This window comes from Rhamphochromis sp. 'chilingali' (genome assembly GCF_963969265.1).
Source record: "Rhamphochromis sp. 'chilingali' genome assembly, chromosome: 5".
Classification (NCBI taxonomy): Eukaryota; Metazoa; Chordata; class Actinopteri; order Cichliformes; family Cichlidae; genus Rhamphochromis; species Rhamphochromis sp. 'chilingali'.
In genome coordinates this window covers 16,850,961-16,872,449 of record NC_137932.1, presented here as the reverse complement: position 1 = coordinate 16,872,449, position 21,489 = coordinate 16,850,961, and the positions used below count along the sequence as shown (strand labels likewise).

Here is a 21,489-nt window from a genome sequence, read left to right as displayed (position 1 = left end):
TGAGACATGAGCACACAGGCATAAATGCGGGCAACAATATCAAAGGATCTGCAAAGATTCCCCTGCAGGAGGTCAAAATCAGGGATTACTGAAGATGAAGAAAATATTCTGGCATTTTTACTTTTTGTAACTTTATTTTTAGGTGGAGCCATACGGCTACGCTTGGCAGGCAGGACTGCGGCAGGGAAGTCGTTTGGTGGAAATCTGCAAGGTTGCTGTTGCAACTCTGACCCACGAGCAGATGATTGACCTCTTGCGGACTTCGGTGACAGTGCGCGTTGTTATCATCCCGCCACATGAGGACGCCACTCCACGCAGGTAAGTGGAAAAGAAAGAAAATTATGTGTGTGTCATAGACTTTTCATAGAAGTTGCATGTAGCCACTTTGATGTCACATGTTGGTTTGTGTCCAAACTTGAAACCTTGAGTTTGGTGTTTTGGCCCTCAAATTTTGTGTCTTTGGAGCCAGAGGTGACCAATATTGTTGTCCTAAGTCCTGAATGTTATGCCAACCCTTTTCAATATGGGTTATGCAATATGCAAGCCCTTCTTCCACACAGACACATGTGAACTAAACTTCTTTTCTTTCCCTCCACAGGGGCTGTTCAGAGCTCTATCGGGTGCCTGTGTCAGAGTACAAGGGCAGCAGCAGCGACAGCGGTTCCTTTGAGTACAAATTCCCCTTCCGCAGCAACAATAACAAGTGGCAGAGGACATCAAGCAGCCCTCAGCAATCTCTGACTGCCTCGCCACAGCCCCACACACCCAACCGAGCCATCAGCCTCGGTAGCTCAGTGGGAAAGACGCTGTCAGCCGAGAGGCTGGAGAGGGGTGGTGTCATCCCGCGGAGCGTTAGCAGCGATGGACGACCTCTAGACACCAAGAGGTTAGAGCTTGTTGGCTCTTTAAGTATGTATGATTGAAAAACCGTATTATGTTGAAGGAGACTGGGAAAGGTTTGCTAAAGAGAGAGCAAACTGGAAAATATGTGCTGCGAAAGCCAGAATCCTCCAGCTGTTTAACTGATCAGTTGTATTACAGTCCATATTTTCCTGGGTAATAGGTTTTATTTATTTATTTATTTTTTAACCTTTGCTGAAAATAAAACATTTTTACGTATAATGAGCGCTTCTGCGCTTCAGAAGTAGACTTTTCCCCCCCCCATATTGATTGTTTGGGACAAAATAAAAATCCATCGAAATTTTCCTGAACTTTGAAAATTGAACTTTTATAGTCTTTTGGCTTAAAAAAACAAAAACCTTCATGTTTTCATGAGCGGATAAATTCTTACTGTTTCTCTGTCCTACACCAGGATGTCTCCAGGCAGTGAGAGCTATAGCCTGGCCTCATCTTTGGCGCTAGGCCGTTCCCCTCATAACCGCAGCTCTCCCAGCAACCTGTCCTGTTCCAGCGACGCCTCTGGGAGCTCTGCTCACTGGAGACAGAAGTCCATGCCTGAGCAGTAAGGAAGAATATGTGGTTATGGATGCGATTTATGGATAGTGACTGCATATTTTATGTACAAAAACCCCCAGTTTCTTCTCACTACAAAGTTTTATGCTGCCTTTAGGGATTTGTGATTTCATTCATCAATGATAGAAAGTCCACTGCGCTCTGTGTACTCTGACATATGGTCAGGTATTTATCGCTTCTCTTCTGTAGATGTCATAAAATATGTCTTAAACCAACAAAAAGCAACAGGTTGATATACCGTTTTAAACAGACGTTTAAGACGCATTTACATTTAAGAAGCTGATTTATGTATTTATGCATCGTTGTGACATAAATTATTTAAATTTTTTATATATGTGTGTATATATTTTTTGCTATATACAAAAAAGTTGGCTTGAAGTACAATCTTTTTACAACCGTAACAGCATATGGCATTACTGTAGGAGAGTGAGATGCTAGCATTTAGGTCTTTGTCTCTGTTAATGCTCTCGACAGCCCCCCCCCCCCCCCCCCAACCACTGCAGCCTGTAGGAAAATGTATTCTGTTTCAAACTCTGTTTTTCTATCATTCCTTTTTAATCAGTAAAAACACAGTTAAGTAACTTTAAAAAGGGGGGTTTAATTTGGTGCATGTGCACTCGTTTCCTAGATTTGCAAGCAATCGGCACTCTCCGATGTCTGGGGAGAGACGAGAGGTGGCTGGAGAGAGTGGGTCAGGTGGAAAGTCCTCTTCCAGTTGGTCCAGGATGGATGAAGGGGGAGGAGCCGAACGCGGGTCAACAGGTATGTTGGGATTAAGTGCGCTGTAAAGTCTTGGCAAATTGTGGCGTATTTTAATACTATCAGTAGTGTAAACATAAAACGCAGCATAAATGTGAGCCTGTGGACGTGTTTTTATAGACATCAGGGCAGTTGGCTTTTCAGTTTTGAGGGCGGAGGAGGAGACAGCACTGGAAAGAAATCATCCATATTTATCTGTGGTGGTAAATTTCTTTGAAATGACAGGTATCTTGAAGAGTGCGTGAGTGGTGTTTGTGTGTGTGCGCCTCCTCATCTACCTCGTCTGCCGGTGGCATTTTTTCTTCTTCTTTGCAGCAGCAGCTTTTTCATAGAGATAAAAACTCTGACAGCAGCCACAGCGCTTCCCTTCCACTCCCCCCACACTCCACTCCTCTTCCACCTCCTTCGCCTCTGCAAGCTGTGAATTATATTGCCTTCACTGAGAAGGTCTTAATGTCTCTGCAAACAAAATGGTGGAAACGTAATGAGACAAATGGCGAAGGAAGGGGAGAATTATTGAATAGGGATCAGAAAGGTGTTCAAACGGTGGCATTGGGTGCAATAATTCTGTTCTATACGACTTAATAAGAAGAGAAAAGGGAGAAATTCCTTTCTTTCCTGTCAACACAGTTGGCCACCCTAGTCACTGTGCGCCTTTCCTTCCCTCCCTCCCTTCAGTCTGTTCCTCATTCTCCACTGCTGCTTGTTTTTGCCTCTCATTCAAACTTCTTTTTATTATGTTGTACATTCCCTCTCATTTAATTGAAAGTATTCTCCCATGCACTGTTTTTGGGACCTTTCTTTTATTAAAGTTCCGAATCCCACAAAGGCTTCCAACCCCCCCCCCCCCCCCCCCCACGCTGCTCCTTTGATTCCCAGCAGGATGTTGCTTTCGTTGATTGTTGACCAGCCTAGTTTCAGTCATGTTCTCAACCTGTTCCTGACCGCCACAATCACAGTTAAAGGCTTTAGTCTTTCATTTTGTGGTTGTTCATAGCACTTATGTCATTACTGGTCAGGGTGGAACAATGTAAACTGGTCCAGTGCAGCCAGAGTCAGCCAAGTGTCTGGCCCTGCACTGTACAGTCTGCTCTCTCTGTGGTTTAGAGATCTGTCCTTTTCCTCTTCCTTCCATTTTCACCCTTTGACCTGCCAGTCTTCAGCAACGATTATGTGGTCATGTTATGTCCAGAAATAACACGAGTCACGCAGTGGGCAAAATACATACTTTTTTTTGTTATGCACACACACAAACAGGACATTTGCTTACCCTTTAGCTTCAAAAGGGCTTTCCACCAGAGTAATTACATGGTTAATTCATGGAGAAATTGCCATTTCTCATGACTTTTCATTTAGCTTAAAAGGGCAACTCTTCAGAAAGTAAACAATACACAAATACCCACATATGCTTGTATATAAACACGTGCACTCCTGAAAAGCAGGCATGCTAATAAAGACATTCTTTATTAGTGGAGAGCCCCGTGGGCTGTGGTGCAACTTTGCAGATTTTTGTGCGACTGAATCTACATTTCTAGATTCATTCCAGCAGATGTTATGATATCTCTCTTTACTCCCTCTGTCATGATGCTGTGGTCATTAGCAGCCTTCTCTGTAGGTCTTGTTGCATAACATCCACAGGATTATACAATAGTCCCAATTATACCCCAAGTTTTGCTTCGGGACACATACACACGTTTTCTCACGCGGCACAGCTTGCCCAGAACAAACAAAGCCAGCAGGGACCATCTGGGGACAAATTTGTGTTTGATGTGCTTGGCTTTTGCTGACAAGTGATGTGGGTTTTTGTTCATGGACATGGCAAAAGCAAAATAAAATCCGTGTGAACCTCTCGGACGCGCAACTGCTGTAGTAGTAAAATATATGCAAATGAACATAACTTCTGTGTGTATTCATCAACGATGTTTGTGCCACAGGGTGTGCTCTCATGTGTTTGTCACCAACCCCAGCTGTGTGTAATGGTCTATTTATTGCAGAGGCGCCAGTCTCGAAGTCTGGTCAAGGATACTCGGGAGCTCCTCGTATCCAGAGGCAAGAGCAAGTCATCCACCTGTCCCCGAAGAAGGGCAGCCAGGTCAGGCTTTACATGGTTTTTGACATGATGGTGATGTAACATGAACATTTAGGCTTTTTTGTATAACCAGAATATTTTATCATTTTCCCTGTACTCATCCCTATTATCTGTCGTTATGCAGTCAGATGGCCCTTACTCTGGTCACTCCAGTAGTAACACACTCTCCAGCACTACTTCCAGTGGGGGCCACAGCGACAGCGACAAATGGTATGATATGGGGACTGGTGGGGGCTCCAGTGGTGACCAGGGTGACCCAGAACCCAATGGCCTGGGAGGAGGTGGTTACCTCCAGGGCGCCTCGGCCGACAGCGGCATCGACAGCGGCTCTTTTGGAGCCTCTCACCACGCCCACCCCCACACTCACCATGGCAGCACCACCTCGCTGCTGGCTCCCAGTGGAGGCAGAGACAGCAGGGAGAGGTCAGCGTCCCCATGGCACAGTCCAACCGAGGGAGGCCGCAGGATGCTCGAGAGGTCGCCTGCTGCTGCCGAGTCCCCTGGCCCTCCAGGAGAGAGAAGCATGGATGGAACAGGTCGAAGTCCACCTACTCACCTCCTTGTTAGAGACAGCAGCACCTACAGCCTGAGTGACACTGGATCTCACTCCAGGTGGGTGTGGGTGTAAAACCTAAAGCTTCACTATTAAACTTGTCCTCTAAGGCAGGGAGTGCAGGCTTAAGGGTGGAAGTTTCCAGAAAAATGTTGTGATATGATTAAGACTCCTGACAGAAGAAAAATGTTTTAGCTTCTTCTTAGAAAACGCTGGATGGTTAAAGCTTTTGTAAAACACTGAAGAAAAACAGATTTGAGAAGAGATCCCACTTTTGATTCAATTGCATACAGCTAATGACCACAAACACTGTAATCCATTTGTTGTTTCTCACCTTGAAGCCTAAGAATTGCACCTAGAACGTAACGTGATGACATGATCATACCTGAGGTTGAGGTAAACTGCTTCTAGAAGCAGATGGCGAATGCATCATCATACTGTTTTCAAATAAACACATTTCACTAAGAAGCAATTGTTTGAAAGACCTGAATTAAATCTATTAAAGTAGAGAGTTTGACAGCAAAGTCCAACAATGGTAGGAAGTAGACCCAAACCCTCCCCTGGAGTCAGATGCTGGTGGTGGTGGTGATGAAGCATTTGGAGATTTAGGTGATGATCTCTGATCTGAAATGTTTAGGAGGTGGGTTTGATGAATGAGAGCGTGAAATGATAATTCAGAAGAAAATGATTGGGTCAGAGTGACAACGACACAATTGAGTTTGACAGCCTGGGAAAGCAGAAGTGATGTAATGAATAGACTGAGTAAATATAAATCTACCTGATTAAACCTGCATTAACTGTATTTGTGCAGCTCACTCAGCTTTACCACTTTTGTCCTGTCACTCTTACCTTGATAGGATAAGCAACTGATCCCTTAGCCACAATACGCTAAAAAAAACTCAAGTGGTTTAACATTGATTGACAATGAATAACATAAATTGGTTCATTCAAAATATGTTTCATCTCACAGCTATAACTAATCGAGCTTCAGTTATGCATTGAGATCTGGCCTCATCCATTTCATAATTTATTATCTCAGTATTTGCCTGATTGCTGCAGTCATTGTAGTGCATGAGATAACAGAAATAATATTTTAAATGTGATACAAGCACTGAAGTTTGTGTGTTAGTCCCTCTGTTTGCCAATTTCCATCTTAGGAATCAGCTGATTAACTACAGAATTTCAACCACCGGATCGTTTTTGGTGGTTTACCAGTTAACCTGATAAGCAACTTTAGACTGGTTCAAACCTAGAACCTTTTTTACCCTCAACTAACACTCTCAAGTAGAGCAGGGCGATATGGCCAAAAATATTTATCACGATATATATTTGAAAATTTGCGATAACGATATAACCGACGATATAATTGATGCGAGACAAAATACAACTCCACAACATTACTAGCGCAAAAAGACAACCTTCCATTTATTTTCACTTAAACAAGAAGCTGGTTTTTATGTACATTAAAGCTTTATAAAAATGTAACAGTGCAAATGCAAATTCCTTGCTGAAAGTTTAACCAAAAGGCATTTCCAGTAGAAATGGGCTGACATATCCTGAGCATAACATGTATAATATCCACTGAAGTTAAAAAGAGGTGCTTTGCAACATTAAACTGCAGTGTGCAGTACGTATTTTTCGCACCATAAGGTGCACGGGATTATAAGGCACATTAAGCGAAACAAAGCAGTCAGATAAATCAAACTTTATTAAACTCATTCTTCTTGCTTCCTCCACTTCTGTACCATTGATTCATTAATGTTGAATTCTCTGGCAGCTGCTCTATTCCCATGTTGTTGCAGTATATTAATGACTAACCTCGTATTGTGGATGGATTATCTCAGTTGTTCTCCTGACTGAAGTTTGGTCCGTTTACAGTATCCTGCCATGCATTTGTCTCTAACCATGAAGAACCTTCACGTTAACTTTTATAAGTGGAAAAGTGTTAGTGTTCTCCTCCAGCTTCACTGTTTATGTTATGCTAACATAGCTGTGTCGCTAGCGATCACGTAGCACATCATTATATACCAGCTAGCCCAACTTCAGTAACCCTACAAACGTCACTGCTGTTTAGTTTCCTGTCTTCATTTATGTTGGAAGTGATAGCAGAGCTGTACGTTTGATTTTTTTCAGAAATCTCTCCGTCAGAACATGCAATATCATGCTTAGGTAACTAGCGAGCTAACTTCCGCCAGCTTCCTGCTAACTTCTAACTCCGTTAAATGTAATAACTTTTGTTTTCATGGATGCCTGGAAGTTAAACTTTATAGTTACACCTGGTAAAGCAGCAATGCTGATCGTTTTATTAAAGATGAAAGAATTTAGACAGTTTTTAACTCTAAGTGATGCTGCAGTGTTCGTTTGACCTGAAGCATACGGAGTTTAGGACCCAGATTACTCCCAGATTTAAGAGCGTCTTAGTCCGACAAATATGACAATGACAACGGCCGCTTGCATGTTCTGCAAAAAAATGTGCTTTGTTGTGTATCTGACGGACAAACACCAAACCAGTTCCACATCACTGAAGTTGCACCATTTTTACAAACCAATTCTGGTTCATCTGTTTCACTCAACAATCGGCCATGTGCGTATGAAAACAAAGGCACTGCGCATGCGCGTTTTACTCCCATTCTATCGCGATATTTCATTTTCCTATCGTTGCCTAACATTATACCGGTATTACCGTGAACGGTATAATATGGCCCAGCCCTACTCTCAAGTACTTTTATACTGCAAACTGCATCCACAGACACGTTTTTAAACGTGAAGCCAACCTTAAAGAGTAATTTTAACTCCCTCTACACATGCCAAAGATCTGAAGGAACTCCAGTGACCTGCTCTTCTCATTTGAAGAGTCTTAAATCACCAGTAATGATAGTTACACCTCATGACCTCGGTGTCATGTGTCCAGCATTAAAACTACATTTGTATTCTGTCACAGTGATGGAGGGCAAAAGAAAAGGGGTGGCAGAATGAGCTTGCCAAGATTGGCTTGACAGCAGGTGATACTTTCATATAGTTTTCCATTTATAACTGAATAATATATGCCCTACCTCAAAATTCCTTGATAAAAGATGTCTCACTGCTGAATTTTGTATTACTGCTTGACCTAAGACCAAGCTTGACTTCTTAAAACGTAAAAACATTAAGATTCTTGCCTAAATAATGCACAGATCTGGGTTTAAAAGAAAAAGCCTGTCTTTGCTTTAAGATGTATTTTTGTTGTTGTTGTTTTTTTAGTGAGGATTATGATGCAACTTGTGTACATATGTTTCATTACTATTTCCACATCCTGTTTGTTTCCTCTGTCCATCAGTGCTCGCCACTCGGGCCACAGCTCTCCCAGAGAGGAGTCGTCCTCTTCGGCAACCTCCCCTTCATCTCAGTCCTCGGTGTCCCCTGGGCCCAAGAGCTTCTACCCGCGCCAAGGAGCTCAGTCCAAGTACCTGATTGGTTGGAGGAAGCCCGGCTCCACCATCAATTCTGTCGACTTTGGAGACACGCGCAAGTAAGGATGAAAGGACTATACAGAAAGTAGAAAACAAAAGTCTTGAATTGTTATTCAAACTGTGTATTTGAGGTGTGAAAAGTTACATAAATTATTAAAGTTATATGTTATCAATAATTCCTCTAGAGGTTTTTGAGCTTTAAATGCCTCTGTAAAAGAGAGTTGGATTTTTTTGTGCCAGCTCAGTGTTAACTTTCACAAGAAGTTATTGATCCTGGTGATTTTTTTTTTCAGGCTGTTGGTTAATAATGAAGAAACAGAACAAATTAACAGGTGAAAGATGTTCCGGTCAGATTTTTCTAAATTTGGCAAATCCTTCAGATGGTTCATTGGGCATAGTACAGTGCATTAAAACTCACTTTATTCCCAACCACATTAGTGTCTAAAGAATGATGCCTAACGTTGCCACTGTGGCTGTCTTTTTTCCCCCTGCATTACTGCATTTATACTCATAGTTTCAAATTGAACTTTCCTCTGATTTATAGCAGTGCTTTCATTTGGCAGACTGCTTTTAATCCTACTACAACTAGTACTACAATTTTTACATTAATGGGTTTCATGTAATATCATGTGTGCTACTTGATTACCCCCTTGTGGCTCAAGAGAGTATTGCATTAAATGCTATAATGCAGACCCTGAATGTGATTTTTTTTTTTCCCTTCCCATTGAAAGGCTACATATCTTTATTTTCTGTGTCATTATATAAAACATTATCAGTGCAACATAATTTTCTCACAACCGCCTTTTTACTGACTGTGTGTGTGTGCGCGTGTGTGTTTGTGTCTTAGGAAATCTCCAGGAGAAAGTGGAGTAGACGTGGTTCCAACCCCGGCAGCCAGGCCATCTCTGAGAGACATGCACTCGCCGCAGACTCATGCAAAGTCTATAATGGAGGAAGATGTGAAGAGGCACAGTGCTCCAGACAGTCCCCCGCCACCACGAAAACATAAAGAAAAGGTACGTCTGCCATTAAGACCAAAAGCAGCTACTATAAAAGTTTGCACAGCTTTCAGAGAATTTGTCAGGTGAGTGGAGTGAATTCACTTGGAAAGCTCAATTTGCAGTCTTTGCTTGTTCCGTCCACCTTCGCAGCTACTTCAGCTTTTCGCAGGCAGTGGTACAATTGTAAAAGCAAAGGTCAAATATCAAACATAAAAATCGGGTGTTAATGCTCGTCTGCTTGTAGCTAGAATAGGTCATTCACCTGCACGTCGTTGGGGGAAAAAAATGTATTTGATGTGTGGCGAATGTTTTTTGGCAGCAGATCAAACAGGAGAGAGGCTGTAGCTGATGTAGAGCAGCACTGCAGCCCCTGGTCTCACACAGGTGTCAGAGCAGACTCTGTGCAGTAGTAAATGTGATCATTAAAGTAACACCTGCTCACTTTCACCCTGCGCAGCATAGCCAGAAGTCGCCGCCAGAGCAGCCTCTCAGCCGCCGTCGCTCGCTCCATCGCACTCTATCAGATGAGAGCATTTATCGTGGCCAGCGCCTTCCCTCCCTGAGCGACACCATTCCTGAACCGGCTCTCGCCGCTGACGTTCTCTTCAGCTGCTCCACCCTTCCACGTTCGCCCACCACTCGTGGCGTGCCCCTTAGACGGCCTTCCTATAAGCTGGGAGTCAAACTGCATGGTAAGCTTGAGTAGAAGGCTGGCAGCTCGCTTTATATACTGAAGACATAATTTGTTGCTGATAGTTGTTACTGTTATTCAATGGGAAATAACCAAATGCATTAGAAAATAATTAGCAGGTAAATAAGGGTGCTTTGAATAAATGCAACGCAGCTCATTATGTTTTCTGCAGAACTAAGAGGTGCTTATATTTGCCAAGGACATATTTGGTTACCATATCTCTTAATATTATGTGAAAATGACAGCAAAGGCTAAACCTAAATTATTTTATTTTTTTCCTGCTGTCCCCTCTTTTCAATAAAAATGCTCAAAAGTGTGGAAAAATCACTTTTCAAAACTTAATTTAACAGGTGACCTTTCGGCATCTGACACATCATTGGTGGATTTGGTGGAGCGTCATCGTGGACCTCTCCCTCAGGAGCTCATGCCCCTCCCCTCTTCAGACAGAGACAGTCCCCTCGAATGGACACACCTGGTGGACGTGGCCAATACCTTTGAGAATGAGCGAAACACACATTATGGTATAGTTCTCCTGCTTTTACTAGTAGTTAAAGCAAACGCTTGGTATTCTTTGCCCTCACGTTTCTGTCTTCTTTTAGTCCAGAGAAGTTTTGTTTTTGGTGACTCAAACCACCGGAGCAGCGGCACCTCCAGTCCACAGCAGTCTCACATAGAGCTGAAGCCTGTTCCACTGTCACGGCCCTCGTCTAGGTACACACAACACACACGCTGTAGTCTGTGTTAAATGTTCACATGGAAGATATGTGCAGCGAACACACATCACCTCAGGACTGCAGACAAAAGATAAAATTACTGTCCTATTTTCCTTCATGAAAAACAAGTTCACAAAGCAAATGAGCTAAAGCCATCCAGCTGCACAGAATGAGAAATTACAAGATCCAGAGGTGCTGAGCAGGTTAACGGAGTACTGCCTACCTGTAATGTTGCATATACTAAGTTGGTTTGGTTTGGGAATTAGACTTTTTAAAATGAAATTGATTAACTATCAGTGCAACAAAAAGAAGTTTCACGTCTAACCAGATAATTCAAGAAGCAGATGGTGTGTGTACATATAAAGATTATTAACTGAATTCAGTATCCAGTAGAACTGGAATATACAGGGTAAACAAGAGTTTGTTGCTAATAAAATTCCACTTCAAAGATGTATGCAGTGTTTACTCAGGTTGACTTTCTTTTCTTGCCGCAGTGAGGGACATATAGGGCTGGAGAGGAAAGTGACTAAGCTGGAGGCCATGGTGAAGATGCTTCAGGAGGACCTGAAGAAGGTGAGACGGAACCTAAAACATGACACACAGTTTGAATAAATATATACAGTCCTGCGAGAAGAGGAAAAAAAAAAAAAGAAAGAAAGAAGGCGGCCCAACATTAGGGCTGTGCGATATGACCAAAATCTCATATCCCGATATAAAAATTCTATCGTCCGATAACGATATAAATCACAAAAATGTAACATTTGGTGTTACCGTCATTGCTGCTAACGACAACGCATAAAAACAGGCGCTTGTCCGTCCGTAGTGTGGTTATATTAAATATAAGAGAAAGAGAGAACTTTAAGAAATAGCCACTACAGTGACCATCAAAACGGTGAAAAAATATTGCCGTAAACAGATTATTTTGCGACACCACGAAACAAACGATAGCGTAAAATGAAACGATAGACGTTTTTATATCGTCATCCGATATATATCGTTATAACAGCCCTACCCAACATGTCCCATTTTATTCTAATCTGTCTAAAGGACATTGTTCCAGGAGTGAAGGCTTTCATTTGGGAACCCTTCCAAACAGCCATAGATGTTGAGTCTTCTTCTAATTGTGCTGTCATGAACTTTATCATTTAACATGCTAATTGAGGCCTGTAGCTCCAGGGTTTTTCTCTGAGCGTTACTCGGTCTGACCTTGAGGTGAATTTGCTGGGACGTTCAGTTCTGGGAAGATTGGCAGCTGTTTTGAATGTTTGCATTTGTGCATAATCTTTCTCACTGTCGAGTGACGGTCTTCAAATTGTTTGCAAATGGCATTGATGGGCAGTAAGAAGTGCTTCTCTAAGATCATTGCTGATGTCTTATCAGTGAAATGTTTGAACGCTCCAACCCAGCAAACTGTCAAAAATCTGCTTTTCTAGAAGAATTTATAGAGATGCTCAAACTGATGATCAGCCAATCAGATTTAGCAGCACCTGGTGACACATTATCCTCTTACTGTAAGGATAAACTCGTTTTTTCACATGACTGCATTGAGTCCTGTGCAAACTTTTGCTCGGTGCTGCGCTAAAAGAATCATTTTTGGTTCCCCTCTTCTTTTGAAGTGTGAATGAAAGATACAGACTTCAGTTGCCTTTGTATACAGTGGAACGTGGAGCGGGTGGTGTAAATAAATATTTTGTTTTCAAAAGAATATACAAAGTCAGCAGTTGAGCGTTTCTATTGTTCTCTTGGGTCCACTCTGCTGCTTATTGTTGTTGCTAACTGCTGACTCAAGTTTCACTGCGGCCACTAAAATGATAACGTTTAAATCACCTGGAAAAAGTTTCCCATGTTTCCTGTTCACTCGTCCAGTGTTTCATAGTTCATGTCCATATTTCAGTTACTGCTGTTTTTGCACACCACACAGGTCAGAACTTTATTCACACCAAATACTAACCATAAAGTCATGATTTGTACTTTTAATGCTTCGTGTTTGGTAGTGAGGTTGAAGCGGCTGAGAGTTACGAGTATGGTGAAATACATCAAACGCCAGAGTGTAAGCAAATAGCAAAGAAGCAGCAGAATACAAGACACCTCTGCCCATAGGCTGAAAATATGGCTTTTCCCCTAAAATTAGCCGTAAGGTTATTGATGATATGAATAAATCATAGTCCTGTAACTTTCGACTTTATGGAATATAGTATATTAACTTAAACATCACAGCAAAAAGCGACAAACTCTGATAGTCCTGTTAGGATAGGTAGGATAAAAGGTAGGATACCTTTTGCCCTATGAGAGCTCGCTCCAGCCTCCCACCATGCTTAATTGGAAAAGCAGTGAAGAAAAAGGATGGACTATCACTAATCACCCCCTTCTCCAGTGGTACAGTCCACTCAGGCTTTAGAAACCACGAGTCAGGTGGTTGAATCACCTTATAGCTCCCTCACCATCCCCTCTTTGAGCCTGACCTTTTGTAACGGGGAAAAGTTTTCACTCAGAAAACTGCTGCGGTTTGAGATTCACGTGTAATGCAATTCTTGGGAAACTTTCAGCTGTCTTGTGAAATGTTGCAAAGCTTTTCTACATTTCTTACTTTTAACATGACAGGAAATCAGTTTGACACCAAGAAAGCTAATACGTACCTCTCTCACCCCAGCAGCAATCGACTGCAGCTGACTGACAGCAGCTCGCTCCAGTTTTATTGTTTCCTTCAGTGTGTTCTTTACCTTCCTAGACTGAGACTCAATATTTATGTTCATGCACCCAACTCGGAGTTTATTTCGTTGTGCTGTCTTCGGGTTTAAAATGTCAGCTGATAATATCTGTTTACAAAATCACAAACTTCTATCTAGCTGCGACTCGCTGTCTGCAGGCCCGAGATTTAGTTTACATAAACACAGCAGAGATTGAATTGATTGCTTAAGAAAAACTTTGTCCACTGTTAATTGCTTAATAACGGGTTAATGAAAACGAGTAATTTAACCCCACCTTTCTCCACCTTCCGCAGGAGCGGGAAGAAAAGGTGAGGCTTCAGGCTCAGATCAAGAGACTCTGGGAGGACAACCAGAGACTGCAGGAGGAGTCCCAGACCTCTGCTGCCAAGCTCAAGAAGTTCACAGAGTGGGTCTTCAACACCATCGACATGAACTGACTCCCACCTCAACATTTTAACCTACACACATGCACACAAATGCAAACATGAGCGCACACACACGCACACACACTCTGGATAAAGAGGCAGAGGAGGATCGACACTCACGAGGAAACAGGAGATTGTTGTTGTTGGACTTGAATTATCCTGATGCTGAATACGTCAACCATCTTCCATTGGCTTCAGCCATCAGTGGGTAATGCCGTCGACCAGTCTCGGTCTCTCCTCGCAGACCCTCTGTTAAACTTAGGAAGATGACACTCAAGAAAATGGGTGTCATTCTCACCTATGAGAGCTGTTGAATTTGTCTTTCTCTCGTGTGACAAAATCTCTTTTCTTAAATTGCCGACAAGGAGAAAGCACTTCACACCCTCCACCTTCTAAAGAAGTCGACTTTGCCTCTTGCGGTTGTTCCAGCGGTGCACGCAGAGAAGCTCCGCCTCCTATCTGTAGATTTTGTTCCACGTGGATGTGCTTCTCTTTTTAGGACATTTATTCTTGTTTTTTTTTTTTTTTTAATATTTTTTCCCAGCAAGTCTTTTTAAATGATGCCCAGCTGCTCTAAAAGGGGACTTGAGTCCTTTATGCCAAATCTCAGCTGCCACAGGATGGGTGGGGTGGCGTTACAGAGACACCAAGGTGATCTGAATGAAAGTCTCTTAAAAATGGTCCCGCAAAGTCAAGACGGGTACGCCATCAATCTGCCGGTCCAGCTACTGGAACACAAACGACCGCATGCAAACACACATACAGAAACGATCATCTGAAACCACAAGAGCAGAGGACACGTGAGAGGTTTTCACTTCGTTCACACCTGCGTGCCCTCCCCTCGAAGGCTCAAACCACCGGACGGTCGCTCTGGCTGTTCGACCGCAGCCACCCACACGGAAACAGGTCGCTCTGCTTCAGCACAGGAGGGATTTGTACAGTTTCTCTTTTTCTTTCTCTCTCTCGATCTCACTTTCTCTCTTTCGTGTCAGTCAAATCTGGATTACAACATCCTGACAGAGGGGGATATTTAAAAGCCATCGGCAAGCGATGCCACTTAAAAAAAACAACAACAAAAAACCAAAAAAATACAAAAAAACCCAGGACTGATCCGTAGTGCTTTGGTCCCTCCTAATTATATGTGTCTTAAAAGCAATAGGAAGAAGTCAGGACTCTCTTAAGAGACGCTTAAAGTGGGAAAAGATTATTTGGAGCTTACAAGGCTGCCGATTTGTGCTGCACAAGAGCCTTTATCCTTTCCCACTGAACTGTGAGGGGGGAAAAGGAAAGTGAGAACTCTAAACATCATCCCACTGTCTGCAGAGACAGCTGCTGATTAAAAGTGACAGAGACATTAATGAGATGGAAAAGTGTTGTTTTTTCCTCCCCAAGGTTTATTTATTTCCTTGTATTATAATCCAATAAATACGTTGTTCTATTCGTATAGTACAACTGACATCAGTGTTTAGTTCCTCAAGACAAACGGTCACTAGCTATATTATTTAAATGGCTTTCTTTCTTAATTCTGGCTAAAGCCTGACTTGTATGGTTTTTATTCTGTATTCTGTTGTATTTTGTGGTGCCCAAGCCTGCTGTCGTGTTGCTTACAGTGCCCTCTAGTGGTGACCAGTGGAAATGTCATGATTTGTAAATGTGCTGCCAGTCACTCTGTATTTTTCTAACGCCTCTTCCGCAATCAGTCAGACATCAAACCGTGGAGGCCACACAAACAGGACAGGAGGAATAATCAGAAGCCAGCCTTGAGAGACAATCACAGGTGTATTTTTGATAAAAAAAAGGAGCAGACCTAAGGTGTGTGTGTCTGTGTGTGAGTGTGTGTGGATGTTGTGTCTGCAGAGCATTTATAGTTTTCCTCAGGTTCAGTTTATGTCAGGAATGTGAGGAATCAACAGAAATTGCATATGTGGCTATCTGTTAGGAGGGGGCTACAGTATCAGCTGTACCCGTGTGTGTGTGTGTGTGTGTGTGTGTGTGTGTGTGTGTGTGTGTGTGTGTGTGTGTGTGTGTGTGTGTGTTGTTGTCGTGTGAATGTACATCAGTCAATCCAGCCGTGCCTACAGTCACTTATCTTGGTCATTTACTCCGAGGCAGAGCAGGGACATGCCTTTGAAACAGCACCTGGGGAACAGATAAAAGGGAAAGGCTCTTCTCCTTCATCCTGAAAGATAAGCACACCTGGTACAGTAACACGCACGCACTCACCAGATACGATTTTAATTTGAGTTCACACTCACAGTCGTCGACTCGGCTGAGAGGCTTCATCCTTTCATTTGCTCAAATGCTTATTTCTCCTCTTCAGTCAGTCAGGCCAGCCTCCCGACACAGTGATGAGTATTTGTGGAAGTCTGTCTGCGTGTGTGCCTTTGCATTCAATTACTTGAGCCACTGGCCCCTGTAATACAAGTGTGCCGGAAGACAGGTTTTTTTTTTTCTTCCCCCACATCACAAAGCTGCTTACAACACAAGCAAGAGTCACAGCTGGGTGTTTGACACGACAACAGGGGCGTTTAGGTCGAAGCCTAAGCGTGTCCATTTAAACTTGGCGAAAGCCTTAATTCCCCCCGCGCTAAAGTTTTTGACTCGCCCCAAGTAAATTTGCATCTCACATTGATGCAATTAGAAGCCCTGCAGCGCACAGCACAAATGGTCTCCCAGTCTGAATGTAAAGAGAATATAAACGAGCCTAAAGAAATATGATGTTTACTATAACCGACATGCTTATTAAGCTCTGCAGTTTCGCAGAGACACGAGTGGACTGTTAGCAAAAGTTTTGGTTCTGTTTTAGGAATCTCCCGTCAGTCTGCGTGGACGACAGTTACACCAGTAGATGGTCAACACCAGATTTGGTCTTTTTTCCCCTTATTTTTAAATTTAAGTTTTTCAAGCTGGCCCGTTGTGAAAACGAGTCATCCACTAATGTGAAATCCTTGAAATATTAATGAAAAAAGGTGAGTCCTCTTGGCGCAAATGGGCCCCTATCCGTAAAGTGTTGACTGTAAATTATATACCATGTACACTGGGTTTCTGTCCAAAACTATATCAATGATTAAATTAACTAAAAGCAATGTTTATGTTTTATTGTAAAAGGAAAGTGGTCAAGGTTAATTTTTTTTTTTTTTTTGTATTTTAAATGAAGTATGGCCAAATGACAGAACGTGCAGTGCAGATGTTTTGCTTGCATCTTTAAAAGTGTGCATCAACTTGGATGTTAGATTCAGTTTATACTAAGTCAGAAACAAACGTAAGCCGGTCTGGGGTTTCACTCGTCTTTGTTACCTTGCAGTGAACGTGGGTTTTCTCTCCTCAGCGTTGTTTTTGCTGCTTCACTGAAGGATATCACAAATTTGAATGTTCAGATGTTCTTTTTCTTTTCTTTTTTTTTTTTTTTTTTTTGCAATATCTTATTTTTGAGATTCTTTGCACAACAATGTGTTTTACATTAAAGAAAAAAAGCATAGTGTTTACAGGTTTTGGATATAAAAAGGGTGAATTGATGGATTCCTGTGCAACCTTGTCTAGAATGTTGCTCTGTAGTTTTCCCTGCCAGTGCAGCTCCTGACAAACAGGTGCTTTATAACTTTATTCCTCAAGCATCACTGATCAGACGAGAGGAGGTCGTACGTTGTGTAAACTGTAGGGATGCTGGGTTTCAGTGATTGAAGCAGGGGAGGAAGGTTTCCCAGAGCTCGGAGACGCAGCCCTGCACTGCTGAGTCTTGATCTGTTTTGTTTGCTCCTGCTGGAAGAACAGAGGAAACGGTGAGGTGATCCGCTCTGACTGGAAACAAAGCACACTATTTTAAGAGGACCATACGTTTTAAACAATTGAAAATACTGTTTACATCCCAGATCCATTGTCTTTGTAAAATGTAAAGGTATGAATAAGACATTTGCAGTGATCACAGTATTAAGGTTTCTGAAATAAATAAATAAATAAATGCTGTGTCGATTTTGTGGTGCTGTCAGTTTGTGTATCGTAGATATTGAAATATCCTCACTTGCATTTATCAGTTATCATTTTCCACACTGATGCATACAGCATACAGTACAATGAACTCTAGTCAGCACACATACACTCATGCCACTTTATTAGGTACACCTGTTCACCTGCATGTGAAAGATGTCTAATCAGTGCATTTAGATATGAAGCTTGTGTGTAATTTCGGTAAAGATGGGTAATCATGGACCTGTGCTTTTCTGGGTGTTTGGCTGCTAGTCTATTCTTTAACTCACTTCCCCACACTTTAAAACTCGATGCTGACATCATTGGTCTAGTCTAGCTGTTTCTTTTCTTTCCCGTTCTCCCAGCTAGTCCTAAGTAAAGCCCCTCCCTCCTGCCCACCTTTGGGATGTGACGGAGTTGCTTCAGACCAGGTGGAAATATGTTGCAACTGTGTAATGTCACCTAAATTAGCAAGGCGTACTTAAGGAAGTGGCCTCTAAGTGTAATGTTGTTTCAGAAACAGGCAGTCCCTCACAAGTTCAACAGCTATAGGTACATATATAACTACCGTAAGCATCTGACCAGACATCCCCCTTTAGCTCGAATAAATCAGCGTGACTTTTAACAGTTTGAGGGCAGATACCAAAGGAAGTTTGTCACTTTTAAAGCGATGACACGTACGCGACCACCTACTGCGGCGGCAGTAGGTGGAAAATCAAACATAGTATTAGTTCAAGCAGGGCACAAAGTGCAGCTTAGTCCTTTTCATGCTCTCTTTGAATTAACATCCTCTTTTAACTGCAGGGGTTCTGTGTGTAATTAAGTTTAGCAAATTGCAAAAGCCAGTCTTCCTGGGATCCAACATTAAAAACATACACCGACACATTTTAAAAGGGAATTACAGGCACTTTAATTAAAAGCACCACAAAAACAGTAATATGACAGTCTCATCTAAATTAAGTTCCACAGGTAGTCTGAATGTTTTGTTTATCACAAAAGAAGCGTGGCGCATATTTTACTGTAACAATCTGCATGAAGTGCAGACAACTTGCTTTTTAATTTATTTTATCAATTTTTTTATCAATATTTTAGTTCCTTCATGCTGCGTCCAATCAAATAAAACACCTGCAAAGTCTGAAGTTTACTTGTGACCAAAAAAAAAAGAATTTTCTGTGTTTCCTGTGAAGCTGCTGTCTGATTGTAGCTTGCAGTGAGTAACTAGAGTGAGGAGATGGTGAGAGGTCTGGGATTTGACCTGCAGTTGCCTCAGGCTCCTGTTGTTCCCCATCACTGATTCACCTGATTGCATTTTAACCGTTCTCACAGCCAGAGCCAGAAATTGCATCAACTGTGTTTTCTTTTTTTTCTCATTATGCTGCAGCCACTTCTGAAAGCAGTGAGAGGAAATCATAGTAATACAATTTAAGCCCCCCCCCCCCCCCCCTCCCCTCTAAGATAACAGGGAATAAAGGTATTTCTGCACAACAGCTGTCCTGATATCCATCTTGGTTACTTTAGTCCATTAGTGCAGTACAGTTTCATAGGATCTATTATTTTGAGGGCTGTAATAATACAACATTAAGTGAATTTTCTGTATATGAAATTGCTTGATTTTAGTGGAATAAAGAGGTTAACAGGACTGGTTTCGAGCAGCATGAATGAAACATGAGTTTGTATCCTCGGTACACACTACAGCCCTACCATCACCACCAAAAGGTTATCAAATGATTATGACTTCTTTTTTAAAATAAAATAAAATTGCCCTGACATTTCTTTGCCACCGGCTAAGAAAAAGACGTAAACATAAAGCATAACGCACATTAATATACTGCTCAAAGGGCCGTGGGACATTATGTATAGTATAGGTCCATCTGATGCAACCAAATGGCGCCGCAGACTGTCCAGGAGCTCACTGGTCCCCTGATCCGGGACCAGAAGGAGATTGGTCGGGATCAATCCCAGATGTTTTCTCATTCCAACAGCAGTGACTGGGACATGAAAAAGTGATCTGTGGCCATCACCTGCAAAAATTCTTACCTCTTTGGAGGTTGTCTTGTCGTTGCCTCTCCAGTGCACCTGTTGTCTGGAATGATTATTATCCTTGAAGTTTAACAAATCCTCTTAAAATAACATATGGATTTTGTTAAAAAAAACAAACAACCCATCTGTTTTATTGACACATAAGCCGCATCGTTCATTGTTGTGGTTTAACTGTCGGGTTCAGCTCTGTTTCCGTGTCATCACCACACTGATAATATACGTTCACCCTTTCATTCATGGCTTCTGTAGAAATGAGCATTTCATCTGCGCACGGAAGAAGTCACGCAGGTATAAGCAGACTGTGAAGGGCAAACTGCCTCGCTGGTAAATCACCTCTGATCCAAAGCGTTTGTTTTCCTCTCTGTCCCCCTGCAGCGATGCTCGGGGCTGTTTGAGACCAGCGAGGCAGTCGCTGCAGTGTCAGAAGTGAAGACAGGATGAGGAAAGGTATAATGTGGAGGAGGACACCGATTAGTCATCTTTGATAAAAATGTGGAGGCTGAGTCACCTGGACTTACTTTCAGGATTTGTTACTAAGAGAAGTATAGGAGAGCTGAAGTAAAGTCTGATGAGCGAACCCATCTGCTATCATTTGTACTTTTACTGTACATATAGAGTTCTTATACAAAAAGCTGAATATGAGCTGATGTAAAGTCACCCCAAGGCTCTTTATATTGCAAGGTACAGACCGTAATGAGATGACATGCTTTGAGCAAGCGCTTGGCAATAGTGGGAAGGAAAAACTCCCTTTTAACAGGAAAAAGCCTCCAGCGGAACCAGGCTCAGGGAGGAAGAAGAAAAAGAAGAAATACATCCATTGGAGCGGGAGTCTGTGAACGTTAGACTAAAACTGTTTAGGAATAGAAAGAAAAAGCACTTGTGTGAATGTGTGAATGCTCCCCCCCCCTCCACTCCCCCCACTATTTGACTGTTACCTTTTAATTTATAGCCACATTGTTAAAACTTAAACATTTAGAAATCTCTATTTTATACCACGACTGTAAAAGGAGCTTTAATTATAACGTGTTTGCAATCTCAGTTTCATTTCTCTACCATGTGACCCGACGTAGAAAATGAAACAGTCTCGGTTTACCAGCAGCATGTGCTCATCTCCTGACTTTTTCTTTTTCTTGTAACGTGTACGGACCCTTAATGCTTTTATCCCACACTCTCCAGCGGCCCACACAACGCCTTCATGTCTCCGTAACGCTCTCGGCTCTTATCAGGCGCTCGAGACGAGAGACAGTAGAAAGTAGAGGTGTTTTGTTCTTCAGCAGCGCAGCATTGTTGTTTGCTGTCATTCGAGATACAAACAAGCCCCTCTGTTTGTTGATTTACACAATACCTGTCAGTCTGCGCCGCTGTCTGTGATGGCTCTTGATATTCAGCAGACTGTCCTGGTGACACGCACACACGCATATTTTTCAAATCGTCACTGTTCCTGTTTTGCATCTCTGACACGAAACATAGCGAGGAGCTCTAATTAGTCCGTTTACAAAGACTTGCCTCATGGAAATCATGCCTCTTGGAAAAAGACGTTTAGAAACTTGATACAAGAGTCCCTCAGATGCTTTCTGTAGGTTCGGTATGCTTGTTAGGTTTTTATTTGATAGATACTGCTTCAC

General features: G+C 42.3%; 1 protein-coding gene across 1 annotated transcript in view; it reads left to right on the top strand.

The window, feature by feature from the left end:
* Nucleotides 1–16,936, top strand: part of sipa1l1 (signal-induced proliferation-associated 1 like 1) — a 100,868-nt gene extending 83,932 nt beyond the window's left edge. Inside the window, exons 13-25 of the mRNA XM_080883854.1 lie at nucleotides 143–318; nucleotides 599–886; nucleotides 1,313–1,462; nucleotides 2,102–2,235; nucleotides 4,227–4,324; nucleotides 4,446–4,933; nucleotides 8,191–8,382; nucleotides 9,171–9,339; nucleotides 9,782–10,016; nucleotides 10,366–10,536; nucleotides 10,615–10,726; nucleotides 11,223–11,301; nucleotides 13,730–16,936. Coding sequence (XP_080739980.1) covers nucleotides 143–318; nucleotides 599–886; nucleotides 1,313–1,462; nucleotides 2,102–2,235; nucleotides 4,227–4,324; nucleotides 4,446–4,933; nucleotides 8,191–8,382; nucleotides 9,171–9,339; nucleotides 9,782–10,016; nucleotides 10,366–10,536; nucleotides 10,615–10,726; nucleotides 11,223–11,301; nucleotides 13,730–13,873 — 2,436 coding nt within the window. The 3' untranslated portion in view covers nucleotides 13,874–16,936. The remainder of the gene's footprint in view (nucleotides 1–142; nucleotides 319–598; nucleotides 887–1,312; nucleotides 1,463–2,101; nucleotides 2,236–4,226; nucleotides 4,325–4,445; nucleotides 4,934–8,190; nucleotides 8,383–9,170; nucleotides 9,340–9,781; nucleotides 10,017–10,365; nucleotides 10,537–10,614; nucleotides 10,727–11,222; nucleotides 11,302–13,729) is intronic.
* The last annotated feature ends 4,553 nt before the right edge of the window (nucleotides 16,937–21,489 follow it).